The 15,161-nt window shown below is 47.9% G+C and overlaps 1 protein-coding gene across 1 annotated transcript in view; it reads left to right on the plus strand.

The window, feature by feature from the left end:
- The first annotated feature begins 14,911 nt into the window (after positions 1-14,911).
- LOC109311091 (myosin-1B) overlaps positions 14,912-15,161 on the plus strand; it is a 33,585-nt gene continuing 33,335 nt past the window's right edge. The window contains exon 1 of the mRNA XM_019536532.1: positions 14,912-15,139. Within this exon, the coding sequence (XP_019392077.1) occupies positions 14,936-15,139 (204 nt within the window). The 5' untranslated portion in view covers positions 14,912-14,935. The remainder of the gene's footprint in view (positions 15,140-15,161) is intronic.

Here is a 15,161-nt window from a genome sequence, read left to right on the forward strand (position 1 = left end):
GTTGGTTTTCAATAAAAATTCCTATGCTCTCTTTTCTTCTCTTCCTCTGATTTTTAGCTCCTGTTCCCCTGAGGGGTGAGGCCAATGCTCAGGATCTCAATATTGTGCTGTTAGACAGGAGGACATGGTGTACAATTGCACATGCACACATAAAAATCTGAAGCCCGGCGGTCGCAGAGTGGTGCATTGGCCGGGAACCCTTTACGGGGCACCGGCTTGGTGTGCCACCAGCTGAGATGGGCCCCACAGACCTACTAGCCCAAAACTTGCAGGCACTGACGCAGATTGTGGGGTTGCAGCAGTGGTTGCTAGCACAACACAGCATGTCGGCTCTGGGAATACCCAAGATGACGGTGGACGATGACCCAGAGGCATATACTGAGGCCTTTGAATGCCATGCCGTTGTTATGGGTCTCGACAAAAGGTACTGGGCCAGCCAGCTAGGAGCATTGGTAGTAGGCAAGGGCCAGGCAGCTTATCAGGCCCTGAACCGAGAAGAAGCTCAGGACTATAGGGCAGTGAAGGCAGCTATCCTGTACCACCTTAAGATCAGTCCGGAACACTACCGGCGGTTCTTTCAGGCTAAGGAAGGGGCGGAGGAGAGGCAGCTGCGGGTGTTACTTCAGCGGCTCCGGGACCTCTTCGGTAAATGGGTCAACCTGACTACATGTACAATGGCAACTCTTGTGGACAAGATCGTGTTAGAGCATTTTGTAAATGATCTGGAGGAAAGAACCCAGTGCTGGGTCCGGCAGCATGCCCCTGAGACCTACGAGGAAGCATTGACATTGGCTGAGGCCTTTGTGGCTGCAGAGTGGCACTACCCATGGAAGAAGCGAGGGTCCCCATCTCCGGCTCCAGCGAGCCGAGAGGTGGAGCAATGTAAGCCCGGGTACCAGCCACAGGGTGGGGACATGGTATGTTGTCACTGTGGGAGGATGGGACATTTTGCCCAGGAGTGTTCAGGGCGTACTGCAGAGAGGGGACGGACCCTGAGTATCTCAAGAGGAATAGCAGAATTTCCCAAATAAATGGTTCCAGGAGAGCCAATGGACTGTAGTTCTGGGGCTAGGGTGAGAACCCAGTATGGGAGCACCCTGTAGTGTGTGCTTGGGTAGAAGATCTACCGGTGTGGGTGGTGTTAGATTCTGGGTGCACACAATCATTGATTAGAGCTGATCTCGTCTGGTGTCCCCACAGGCCAGATAGACCCAGTAAGAGTGTTGTGTCTTCACGGAGAGACTCAGGCCCTCCGTCGCATAAGGGCCTGTCTCAGAGTTATGGAACACCAGGTGGTGGTGGACCTTGCACCCCGACTGGTGTGTGATATGCTGCTGGGACGAGACTGGGCCCCCCTGTATTGGGTGATGGAAAGGGTATGGGACGTCAAAGTGGTGTGCAAGACTTTGAAACATAGGGAAGGGTGGCTCAGTGACACCAAGGAAGGAGAGGAAACAATCGGGGAGGATGAGGATACCGTGGTTGACTGGAGAGACATCGCCAGCAGGCAACAGTTCCGGCAGGCTCAAGGGGATGACCCTGAATTACAGGAGTGGTGGACCCAAGCCATGACCGCAGCCCAGCTGCCAGCACTGGCATCCGACTCGGGGAGTCCCTTCAAGGTAAGACATCACCTCTTGTATCGGGTGACCCCGAGGAGGGAGGAGAAGGACAGCAGGGTCCAACTGGTGGTGCCCAAATGTTTTCAAAAGGCAGTGTGGCAATTAGATCATGCCACTCCCATGGGAGGCCACATGGGGAGGGAACGCACAATAGATAAAATATCCTGGTTCTTCTGGCCAAAATTGGGGGAAGATATAGCCTGGCAATGTGCTGAGTGTCTGGTGTGTCAAAAGGCTAGGGAAGATCGCCCCCTCCAGAGCTCCGATGAGACCAATGCCAATTATCAATCTACCCTTCTCCCGTATTGCCATGGATGTCATTGGGCCCCCGCGCAGTAGTAATGGACACCAGTACATTCTGTTGTTTGTGGACTATGCAACCAGGTACCCCGACGCCGTACCTCTCAGGTCAGTAACAGCACCCCGGATCGCCAAAGAATTGGTAAAATGGATAGCCCATATGGGGATTCCCCACGAGATCATGACGGACCAGGGGCGGAACTTTATGTCAGGGGTCCTGTGAGGGGTACGTCAGACCCTGTGAATTAAACAGCTGAGGACATCTGTCTACCACCCCCAAACCAATGGGCTGGTGGAACGATTAAACGGGACTCTGAAAAGGGTATTGCGACAATGCCTACAAGGTGACCCCTGACATTGGGACCTAATGCTCCTGCTGGTCTTGTTTGTACTCCAGGATGTCCCATCAGAGTCCCTGGGGTACTCTCCCTTTGAGCTAGTGCTGGGTCATCAGCCACGGGCTTTCCTACAGATCCTCTGGGAGAAGTGGGAACAGGGCCCTGTGGCTATCTCCAACCCCTCAAAATATCAGCAAGCCTTTCAACGTGAAGTCCAGAGTGCCTGAGAGTTAGCAGCTGGCAACTTGAGACAAACTCAACAAAAACAGAAGGAGAGGTATGACTTACATACGAAGGAACAGGAATTTCAACTGGGGCAGAAGGTGTTAGCCCTATTGCCCACCTCACCAAGCAAGCTGTTAACGCAATGGCAAGGATCCTTCGAAATCAATCGACAAGTCAGCCTGGTTAACTATGAAATATATCACCCGGGTCACTTAAAGACAAAACAAATTTATCACGTCAGCCTGTTGCGAGAGTGGTGACAACCTGAGGGATGGGCAGCGTTTAGAGAGGAAGCGGCCAAGGACCCCGAGCTACAGGACTCTGGGTGAAACCAAGGAGAGAAGGAGCAATTATGGGCTGTCTAAGTGAGAGGCGAACTAACAGTGCCCCAGAGGAAGGAAGTGGGGGCCCTCCTCGAGGAATTTAAGGGAGTCTTTTTGGAAGATCCAGGGTGGGTAAGGGACACCTACCAAGCTATTCAGACACCCCCAGGTGTGATTGTGAGAGCCTGGTGGTGACCCATACCTCATCATTTGACAGAGGAGGTGCATAGGGAAGTGGAGAAAGTGCAAGCCTCTGGTGTCATCACAACGTCACGAAGCCCTTGGCGGAGTTTCCTGGTGCCCATACGAAAACCAGACGGGACCTTAAGGCTCTGGGTAGACTATCGGAAATTGAATGAAGTGGCCACATTTGATGCCTTCCCCATGCCATGGCTGATGGAACTAGTGGAGTGGATCAGGACTGCCCGATACATAACTACTCTAGATCTACCCAAGGGATATTGGCAAATCCCCGTACGGCCCTGTGACCGCCCCAAGATGGCCTTTGGAACCCCATGGAGCCTATAGGAATTCGTTAAAATGCTGTTCGGCTTGCACGGGGAGGCGGCCACTTTCCAACGATTAATGGAACGTATTCTGGCACCCCACGTGGAATACGCAGCTGCTTACATCGACGATATTTTTGTATTCACCCAGTCATGGGATCAACATCTACACGCCCTTAGGGCAGTCCTGACATAACTACAGGAGGCCAGCCTGACTGCAACACCCTGAAAGTGTGCGATCGCACACAAGCACACAAAGTACCTAGGATTCCTAGGGGGCCAGGGAACCATCCGACCACTGGAAGACAAGGTCCAGGTCATCCACTCCTTTCGCGCCCCGCAAACAATAAAGCAGCTGCGGTCCTTGTTGGGTCTAGTGAATTACTATCTCAGATTTGTTCCTCTGTTCTCAAAGCTAGCAGCACCTCTCTCTGAGGCCCTGAAGAGTCCACATCGGAAGGGGGTCCAGTGGAACGGGGCAATGTTACACAGTTTTCAGGCCTTGAAAAGGGTCCTCTGTGAAGACGTGCTTATACACACCCCTGACTTTGAGAAACCCCTCTCGTTGCAGACGGATGCCTCAGCAGTGGCGATCGGGGCTGTATTGACACAATGAGATGCTGATGTGGACAGATCCGTGGCATACGCGAGTCGGAAGTTGCTACCAGCCAAGACCAGGTATGCAACGGTCGAGCGGGAGTGCTTGGCAATTCAATGGGTGGTGGAGCACTTCTGCTATTACTTACTTGGGAGGGAATTCACACTGGTCATGGACCATGCACCTCTGAAATGGCTCAGTATGGCTAAAACGGATAATGCACACATAATGCGGTGGGCATTGGCGCTACAACCCTTTAAGTTCCGTGTTTGTATACTGCCCTGGGAAGGACAATGTAACCACAGACCTTTTTTCTAGATGCAATGAAAACATGACCCAAGATGTGGAGTGGTGAGGCAGTCGAACCCCACAGCACGGGGCAGGTAACAGCGACATGCGACTCATGAAACCGCCATGAGGCAACTGGCGGGGGGGTTATATCCCGGGAAGCAAAGTAATGTGGGGTGATCACCTGCAGCTCAGGATGGCACCCACGTGGAGTGGAGAGAGGAACCCGTGCAGCTTGTTAGCCACCTCTATGTACAGCTGCAGCTGGCCAGTGACGTCAGTGTCAGATGCCGGCAGGCAAAAATAAAAATGGCAGCCATTGCTGCAGAGGGAGTGGTTGGCCAGGAGACAAGGCTGCAGCTGATGCCAGTAGCAGAGGGGGCTCCATGGATGGACCCCGAAGAGACCAACTAGCCAGAGGTAAAGTTGACTGGGGAGAGGAGCACCCCATCGAAGACCCCTGCCAAGCACCGGAGGAGCAACCGGCTGGCTGAAGGAAAGAGGATCGGAGGCAGCTCCTAGAGCGCAGCAGGACCCAGGTGGAAGTGCCGGGACGGTGGGGCGCAGAAGAAAACATGCCAAGGGACGAAGACCTGGGGACGGCACTGAAGGGGGTTATAATCGGGGCAAGGTCGCTGCTGGGGCCAGGGATGTCAAGCTAAGGATCGGAGCGAGGCCAGGGAGTGACAAACAGAGCATAGAGACCTCCCTCCCCTTTAAGGGTCCAGGGACGGGGAATAGGTGGCGGGTTGGTGGAGGTGCACTGGGGTTTTTTTGTTGTTGTTTTGGACTACCTCTAGTTAGGGGCTGAGTTTGTTAAAGGCACCCTTGTGCTCAGGTATTAGGGAAGCCTCAGGAGGGGCAATAGTGGGGGAAGGTTCCCCGCGGGACGGGAGCAAGGAGTGAAGCGTTGCAGGAGTGGGTAGAGCCTTCTACCATAGGCTTCAGGACACAGAGCAGTGGGCGTGATCTGCAGGGAAGGCCGCAAGATAACAACGAGGAGGCCCACTGAAGGTGGCGTGAGGCCAGGATGGTGGGGTGGCGGAGCCCCATGAGCAACCATCAGGCCTAACCTGGGCCACCAGGGGACCCGCTAACTAACCCCGCCCATTGAGGAACACCAAGACATGGCAAGCGAGAAAGGGGTTGGCGACACAGGAGGGAAGAACTACCCTGACAACAGACCAGCCTGGAAGTGGCGGGACATCTGCCAAGAGACCAGAGCCGCCAGAGAGCGGCTAGCTGGAGCCCAGTGGTCGCACAAGGAAAATAGGTTTTTGATCAGTTTTGATCAGCCTTAGTTTAACACACCAAAAAGACTATTAAAGTGGTGGGAAATCTCACTCAGGCAAAAACAAACACAGTTGCGGTAGGGTAAATGGGAAAGATCATGGCATGTACAAATGCCCTTAGACACCTCTGAGGAACAGTAGGTGCTGCTAGAGGGTTTCCATTTGGTGTCCCCTTCATGTTTCCTGATTTTAACAGGATCACTCTTCCCTGTTGTTCATCTGTTGATCCCTGAAATTATTTGGACTCTTGACCTCTGACCCTTTCCCCCAAAACTTAATGACATGGGCAGGTCGAAGTTGCGGGCAGGTCTCTACCCATGTATATCATAAAGAGATTTCCAGTAGGTAGCCCTGTAACCCTAATAAAATAAACATGCTTTCCTCCTCAGTGTGGCCGGTCACTGTTGGTGCCTACCACTTAAAGAGCCTTGAGACAAGCAGCCAGCAGTTGCCTGATTGTGGCAGCCATTTTAGATTCAGGGCTGCTTATATAAGCAGGGCATTTTGCTGCTGGCAGGTGAGGCAGCAGCATTGCCTGGCTGGGAGTCTTCTTGGAACACCCTGGTGGTAAGAGAGGAGCTATAGAGGATGGCTAGGAGGCTCCTGGCCCTGGTCATGACCTAAAACTGCAACCTCCTGGGAGTGGGTGGCCTGGTGAGGCTCTCGATGGCATGGGAACCCTCCAAGAAATGCCAGGCCAGTTACCAGCCCAGTGAAAGGTGGGTCGGCGTGCCTTAACCCTAGGTCCCACAACTGGGGGGGTCACCCACTAGTAGGGTCCCGAGGGCAGACCCCAGGAATGAGAGTGGGGCTAAAGGCTCAGAGGCCTGACTGAGAGTACCCGTGACTGGTCAGGGTTGGGGCCAGGACCAGAATGGTAAAAAGAACCAGGGGCCCACGGTGAGGGATGCCCAGAGCTTGGAGGGCTTGGGGTTCCTGACTGGCCTTGGAGGTGGGGCCAGGGCCTCTGTGGCCAGAGGTCCCGGGGAGGGACCAAACCTGAGTGAAGAAATAGTTTCAGGGAGCAAGGCAGCCCTGAAAGAGGGTGGGGTAGACTGCCTGAATGGAGGGTTCTTGGAGGGGTCCTGATAGGAGGATTCTGGGGCCCAGTGTGAGGCTGGTGAGAGTAACAGCTGGATGCAATCTGTGAGGCATGGGCTGCAGTGTAGGGGAGGTAGGGAGCTGCAGATACTGCCTCTGGCATCAGGGCAAGACAGTGGGCAGCCTCCCACCTAATTAAGATCCTTGATTAATTAATAACAAGGTGTGGCAGATGAGAAGGCAAGCAGTTGGCCCAGAACAGGTGGGCGGGGCCATTGGTAGATAGGCCCCTGTTACACTCAGAGACAAATATATAAAATCTCCTCCAAAGGAAAAGTCATAGAATTTCTCTTTCAAAATGGACATCACTTCTTATTATGAATAGCACTGATGAGTCATGCTGCCCTTAGTTAAAATGTTCACTATTTTGCTATAGCTAGCTCAGTAATCATAGAATTAGAAGACACCTCAAATATCACCTACCCCAGCACCTTTCAAGAATGTAAGATTCATGCCTAAGCCATCCCAGATAGATGACTATCCAATTCTTACAGTTAGGAAAAAAATCAGTTTTTTCCTATAGATTTTCCTTACTACAACTTATGGTCTTTGCTCTGAGAGGGGAGAACTAAACATGAAAACCTTTTAGAAATAATGTTCTTGCTTTCCAGTCTGAAAAACTGAGGAAGGAAGGGGATGTGGGATATTATCAGGGATCCTGGTTTTCTCTGTTAAAAAATCCAAAACTCTCTCATAACCTCCCCCCATCTACGTTTTTCTGTGCTTAAAATGAAATGCCACTATATATATAGGTATCAGTTAAACAGAAATTTTATTGATAGGTTTACAATTTTAAAGCAATTTAGAAGCTAACCAGTGCCTCAATCATTATAATAAAATACATTCTAAATATGTATATATTTTCACTTTTAATTTTAGGATTTTTCTCATAGAAAATCAGAGCTCCCTCTGCCCCCTTCATTTAGCAGGACACAGGTCCAGCTGTGGCTGTCCCCACCGCACTGCTTTGTGGTGATGAGCAGCCTTGATATGCCAGTACCCCCTTACTCCCAAGCCACAACTCCCACCCCAGCTCTGCCAGCATGACCTGTACATCCCTGCTGTGCCAACACCAGCCCTGCTGACATGACCTGCAAGCAGAGCCACCCTTAGGGTGGCCAATGAGGGTGACTGACCAGGTCATCAAGATGTGTATGTAGTGGGGTGTAACAGCATCCCAGGGCAGGGCCCCACCTTGGCTAGGGCAGGGCCAGAGGAGGAGACAGTGAGCTGGGAATGACTCTCATTCCCAACCCACAGCTCTCTGCCCCACACCCCAGCCCTGCTGGAGGGGGAGCCTCAGCTGCCCTCTTCCCCCAGGCCCCAGCCCCCAACCCCCCAAGTGTGTGGGGAAGGGGGAAAGGAGGGAAGGGGGGCAGGAAGTGGCTGTGTGGGGCAGGGAAAGTGTTTGTAGGGAAGAGGGTAGGTGTGTGGGGGGGAACAGTATTGGGCAGGGGGTGGGTATGTGGGGCAGGTTGACTGTGTGGGGCAGGAGGTATGTGGTGCAGCCAGTGTGTAGGGGGGATGTGTGTGTGGGAAAGGGGAAGAGGGAGGGTGTGGGGAAGCAGGCTGCAGGGCATGGGGTGGGTGTGTGGAGCAGGAGTGGTGTGTATGAGGAAAGGGGTAGGTGTGTGGGGGAAGAGGGGATTTTTTGTGGTGGGGGGAGCTTTCCAGAGCTTGGCCCCTGATGGCCCAGAGTGACTCCATGCCACTGGTGCTGTGTACCAAGCTCTGGCATGTCTCAACCACCCCTGTGACATTGTGGGGGGGTGCTCTGATGGCACAGGGCCAGTCCGGGCCATCAGCAACCACGCCCCGGTGAGCCCAAAAAGGTGCTGCATCATTGGGACCACCCCCAATGGCACAGAGGTGGTCTGGGCATGCCCACTGGTGATGCATCAGGAGGAGGTGTGGGGGGGGGCATGTGGGAAACAAAAAACCTGGATCCCTGGTTATTAGACTGTAGAAAAAATAAAAATGTCTCCCAAAACGAAATTGAAGTGGACTGCTTTGTTTTCAATAAAAAACCCAAAAATTCTGAAAGAATTGAATGCTTTCACAAAGGTTTTAGGTTCAAATTCTTTTTTTTTTGGGGGGGGGGGGATTTTAAAAATATTGCAAGAACACTGTTAGTCAAGTCATCACTTTATGTAGGGATGTATGTGTGCTGGGATATGTATGGGCCTCCCCTGTTCTGTAATAATTTTAATTCCTCCCCAAATGTGAATACATCTAGGAAAGGAGACAATATTCATCGTGACTAATACACTGCCTGAAGTTATTCAACATTCCTAGGTCTAGATCCTTAACTAGCGTAAAACAACTGACACCAATGAAGCAGTGCCAGTTTATACCAGCTGAGAATCTTAAGTTTTAAACTCTTGGAGCACAGTCTCTTCTGAATATTTTCAGTATGGATTTATTCCAAATGTGAAACTTAACCTCCACAGAGGTCCTCAAGTCCCACCACCAGCACTATTGTGTCATTAAAAAAATACTGCCATCTGGGAGGAGAGGAGAAAATAATTGACTTGCTTTCAAACTTGGACCTCTAAGCAGACTGTACCAATCAGGTGTGTAGTCCAAGCAGGTGGCAGTAAAGTGTGTGCTTGCGGGTAGGGGTGGGGTGGTGCATGCAGTCAACCTGTGTCGGATACTGTAAGCCATGAGGTTGTTATACATTTCCATGAGCTGATCTCAGTAACAGGACATTTTCCCCTGTTCGTTACAGAAACTGAGTCCTGAAAAACAAGAACAAATAGATAGGGAAAAGGAAAACACTGTCGGCCCACAGCGTATGGGAAAATAACTCCAGTGCACCCAAGGAAATAGAAGGCATCTATATCAACATGGGATATCCATATCAGCGTGGGATGCCTATGATTCCTTTTCTATCAGCATGGCTGGTTCTTATCTATCTATAAACAGCTTACATGCAGCTGTTCCTTCTGTTCAGTTAAACTATAATCTCTGCGGTCACTCAGTACCTCCCACCTCCACAGTAACCCCAGATTCCTTCTTGGAGTCTCATGTAATGACCTCCTTCTCCAGGGATCCTTCCTTGAATAACCTGCTTTGAGGCTTTCATTCCTCTGCTTCTGCACTTTTACTGGGGCCTTATCACCTATTCCCTTGCACAAGGACTCCCATGTATTCATTCATTGTTCCCTTCATTCTATTCTGCATAAAGTGAGACACTCGGTTGTAACCGCATGTGGTCTGAAGGTCAGTCCCAATAATGTTAGTTTGCCTTTTTATGATAGAAAATGGCTCCTAAGAAACAAGGACCAACAGACAGGAGAGTGGAAATCATTATCAGCCAGCAGTTCCCAGAAACCCATCCCAACAGAGAGCAGAGTATACCTGGTTTGTCACATAAGCATGGGTGCCCCTGTCTAGCTATACCATCTTGGGTGCAGCCTTTCCTTCCCTTTTTTAGTAGGACCTATACTTATAGCCATTCAGGACAGCTCCACCTACCACAAGGTGTGTCTACATACTCAATAAAGTGCTTTTCCAAATGTGCATTAAATTTAGTACCTCCAATGTAAGGTACTACACAAATGTGCATTAGGCTGCCTTAATGCACAGTAATGAACGTGCATGGTTTTTAAGTGATGCTTAATACTGAGTAGCTTATTTACTGTGCATTAGCCTAATAACATTGTTTTTACATGATGCTTTAATGCACAGTAAAATAGGCTACTGTGTGTTAAAGCTCATATGTAGACATGCCCAAAGTGACCCTAGTATTTCCTTCTTGGACTCTCACATTTCTCACTCACCATCTTCTGGGCATCTGCCTTTAGTGTCCTATATTGGGACTTCCACTTCTCAGCTCTTGCCCTACTACTAGCACCCCACCTCCAACCATCCCCTTATACACTGACCCCAACTACGCACCGTACTCCTGCTCCTACGGCTTGCATTTTGGTGATGACTCACTTGCTCCCCATATCTTCTATCTTGTATCCCCTTCTTAAGTCTCCAGGTCCTCTAGCTCCTGTACGTCTATATCCTCTCTGGTCTTCTACTGCTGTTAATTTTGCTCCCATTCTCATACTACCTATTGTTACTGGGACACTACTGCTAGTTCCCTTCCCTGTCTCTGAGATGACCATTTCTTCTCAATTTCATGCTCATGGAACACACTCCCTGCAGAGCACAGCGACCTGTTCCTTCACTTCTCTGCTCCCAGCTATCTCCAGTTATGAGGAGCTGGATTCTTTCCAGGCTCCACCTCTGCTTAATTTCTGGCTCCTATAGAGCACAATCAGCCCCTTTCACTGCCCCTCCCCTAGGCACCTCCCCACATGTTTCCTTGTCAAAATATTCCTGGGAGATTGATTTACAGATCTGATCTATCTAATTATATCCATTCTTGTCTAATATGAATGGGAATTCTGCTAGGAGTCAGGATTGCCAAAAATGTTTTGACCCACGAAAGAGGAGGAGGCTGCTGCATATGCAAATCAGACCCTATAAAAATCCCCTGGGACTAGGGTGTCTTGTCCTTCCAAAGAGAGCTTTAAGGTAAGAGTGTGTGGTGCCTGGGTTTGAAGGGTGGGGGGGGATCCCACTCTACATTCCACACATGCCACTGCATTCCCACTGCCTCAGCTACTCATTTCTATGAGAGATTGCCTGCATCAGCAAGGATTGCAAATCTGCTTTTTGAGACATCTATATTTTTAATAGTGAATTATAGTTTCATGGCAGTAAGTAGGAAATTGCCATTTCTATTTTACAGTATTGACCGGCTTTTAGCTTGCCTACAATCCACTGGTGTCACAAGAGGTAAGAGCCTGATTTTCTAATTCCTAAAAAGTATGAATAGATTCTCTAGGTGGCATTTCTATATGGCTAGTGGGTAATCTCTACATCTGCTAATAATTATTCCCAGTATACAAATAAATTACATATTCTACATGGATTATGCTATGGCAGGAAAGGACTCCAGCAAATCTGAACTAGAAACCAGTGGTCACTGATGGCCTGCCAGTCAGTGTCCCTACTAAGACTCCTCTCTTGCACACACTCTTTACAACATATTGGTACTCAGCAAATTCTTACACTTGCAACTCTTAGGTTATGAACCAGAATGTCACAACTGAGAAAAACCCACTAGCTGACAAGCTAATTGTTTGCCTACAGAATTTAACCTTACTACAAAAATAAGAAATCACTGCTGATAGCTGTTCTGCAATAAAAAGAGATACATAGTTGTCTATTTTTGCACAGAGTAACTCTGAGTAGACTTAGAATGCTGTTTGCATAGGCAATGCATGGGGGGGGCACATGCTCCCCCTGATATTTGCTGGCTGGAGAGTGGAGTGGGGACACCAAGAGAAGCACTGTTGGCACTTCCCCACCCCGGTCAGCAATCAGCTGCTGGGGTATCTTCCCCCCACCCCAGTCGGCGATTGGCCACCGGTGCCCCCCCAACCTCCCCCAGACTCAGGAGGCACCAGTTGCTCATGGCTGTGTGTAAAATTCAGGCAGCAGCTGTCCCTTTCACACTTAACTCCCTTATAAATTTTTAAGTGAAAGATCAAGCCATTGCACAAATGTACATTTAAATAAGGACATTATAAAGGAATAACAATAAAGGTTTGCTCACACATTTTTGGATAAATGGAGGAGAAGAGACAAATGGAATAGCTATCAAATTAAAACCTTTAACTGAATAATTTCCGCACACAGGCATTTGAAGAATTGCTGAGGAACACAAAAACCATGTTGGGATAGTTATAAGGGGGAAGAAATAGTTAGTTAGCCATAGTTAAAAAGAATAAATGGTATGACATGGGTAATTACAGGGTGATGAGCCTGACATTGATTTAAGATAAAATCAAACACAGGCTGATACATATTCCTGTATTAACAGGAGTGTCATCTGCAAATCAAGTGCACTTGCGCTCTATTCAGCATTAGTGAGGCCTCACATGGAGTACTGTATCCATTTTTGGGCCCCATACTTCAAGAAGGATGCAGACAGTTTGGAAAGAATCCAGCACAGGGCAACAGAAATCATCAGAGGCCTGAGAAACAAGACTTATGAGGAAAGGATGATAAAAGGGTATTTAGCCTGAAGAAGAAAAGACCGAGGGTGGATTTGCTAATGGTCTGGAGGTTAGAAGGAACTTTTGGACTGTGAGAGTGGCCAGGTGTTGGATCAGGGTATCTAGAAAAATTGTGGAATCTTTATTTTTGGAAACTTTCAAAAGCAGGTTAGACAGACACTTGGCTGGGATGGTTTAGTGACGGATGATCCTGCTTTAAGTGGAGATGACCTTTTGAGGTCCCTTTCAACACTACTTTCCTATGAGGCTATGATACTATTATACAATCAGGAAACAATTAAAAGCGTGGTTATATGGAAAATAGATCTTGTCAAACAAACTTTGGTTAGTTAGTAAGGGTAACTTAATACAATATAAGGGGCTATGGTAAGGCATTGGATTTAGGATTGTACTAACATTCTGGTAAAAATAGCACAACACAAAATCAATGTTGGCTATGTTATATGGATTGAAAGCTAGATATCTAATAGATGCCCCTGATGTATATAATTATATAAAATAAAAGAGTCATCATTGCTTGGAAGTTTACCTAGAACAGTCATGATCCAATGGCCCACTGCTATTCTATCTTTTATCAAATATCTGTAATAATAATAGGCTTATTCTGTCTGGCTAGGACACTCTAGTTGTTTTGGCAGCCAATCACAATGCTTACTGAAACAACCAATCAGAGTGCTGCAGACAGAATAAGCCTATTATTATTATAGATCCTCAGACATTTCAAACTGATATACAGGCAAGTCAGAGCTAGAATGAAACACTGCGGACACCCCCTACCCCCACCCTCACCACAGAGCAGGCACACTCCACTGAAGGGAGGGAGGGTCCCCATCCTTTGTTTTCCCTGGAGCCTGCCCACCTCTCAGGGGGCGAGCTGCTTGTGCGCTCTGAGCTGCAGGGTGCCCTAGTGCTTCCCTCTGCAGTGGCTGCACCGCCCAGGTGACCAGTCTGGTTTTAACACCCAAATCCAAATAATTAATGAATATGTTAAAAAGCACCTGTCTGAGTACTGAACCCTGAGGGATGTCATGGGTCACCAACTACCATGTTGACTCAGTTCGATCTATTATTACTCTCTGGGTTCTGCCCTGGGGCTAGTTTCCCAGCAACTGGACCATTAGGTTATCAAGGCTGCAGTTCCCCAATTTTACCATGAGCACATCATGAAAGACCAAGTCAAACACTTTTTTGAAATCCAAGTATATGACAACAACCCCATGTCCCTTATCCATCTCCATGCAATTTTAGAGAGATCAGTAATAGAATATTTCCAGATAGCTATGTTTTTTTAAAGTTGCTGAGAAATTAGAAAAGGTTCAGAAAAGTGCTACAAAAATTAAGGCAAAAATCCAGTGGAGTAAAGAAGTTCAGTCTAGCTATTTCATCCAAGAAAAAGTTAAAAGGTGACTTCCTCATGGGTTAAAAATACAGAGAAGAAAGAGATTTCTGAGATCAGGTTGCTTTTTAAGTTAGGAGAAAAAAGTATAAAAAAATCCAATAGATACATAAAACTACATGAATTCAAGCTAGAAACAAAGCACAAATTTGTAACAGTAAGTATAATTAATTGTTGGGAAAGTTTACCTAAGACTGAGATGGTTTCTCCATTGCTGGAAGTATTTAAATTAAACTTAAATTGAAAAAAGCTGCTGCAGTTCACAGAGAAGTTTGAAGACTTGATGCAGATATTTTTGGATGTGAGATTCTCTGACAGAAATCAAAATAAGAAAAAGGAAATACAAGTTTTATTTAATAAAGAGATCAAAGTAGAAGATCAAAATAGTCACTTCTGTCCTTGAAGTACAGAATCTATGAAAATCTATTCATTAAAATATGAATCTATGGAAAGCCTAAAATACATGACAACCTGGAGGCATATTATCTAGTGCAAAAGAAGTCTTGATCAAAATGCTAGCAATTTACAGTCTCTGTCCTCTGATTCTCCTCATATGCACTTTTCCTGTGACCTCTCCACTCTTTCATTATTACAATAACATATAGTAAAAAATGTACTGAGTAGTTAGAATATTAAAGGACAATCATCATTCCCAGCATGGTGTTCAATTCTTATGGCCCTTCCTGTAGACATTTGTTTTCACTGTTCCTATCAACAAATGTAATGGCATGATTGCGAACTCTCCTGAAAGACAAATCAACAACATGAAAATGTTTCTTCCATTCCCATTATGAATCATCAGTGTAATATGTTTACTTCCCACCAGAACCCATTGCTGAGCTGCCCCACAATACACTGGAGCCATGTCTTCCGACGCCGAGATGGCCGTCTTTGGGCCGGCTGCTCTTTATCTCCGAAAGTCAGAAAAGGAGCGAATTGAGGCCCAGAACAAGCCTTTTGATGCCAAGTCATCTGTCTTTGTGGTGCATGCTAAGGAATCCTATGTGAAAGGCACTGTCCAAAGCAGGGAAGGAGGGAAGGTCACAGTCAAGACGGAAAAGGGAGAAGTGAGTAAACACAAAGAGCAAA

Source organism: Crocodylus porosus, unplaced genomic scaffold (genome assembly GCF_001723895.1).
Source record: "Crocodylus porosus isolate Cpor-Errol unplaced genomic scaffold, CroPor_comp1, whole genome shotgun sequence".
Taxonomy (NCBI): Eukaryota; Metazoa; Chordata; order Crocodylia; family Crocodylidae; genus Crocodylus; species Crocodylus porosus.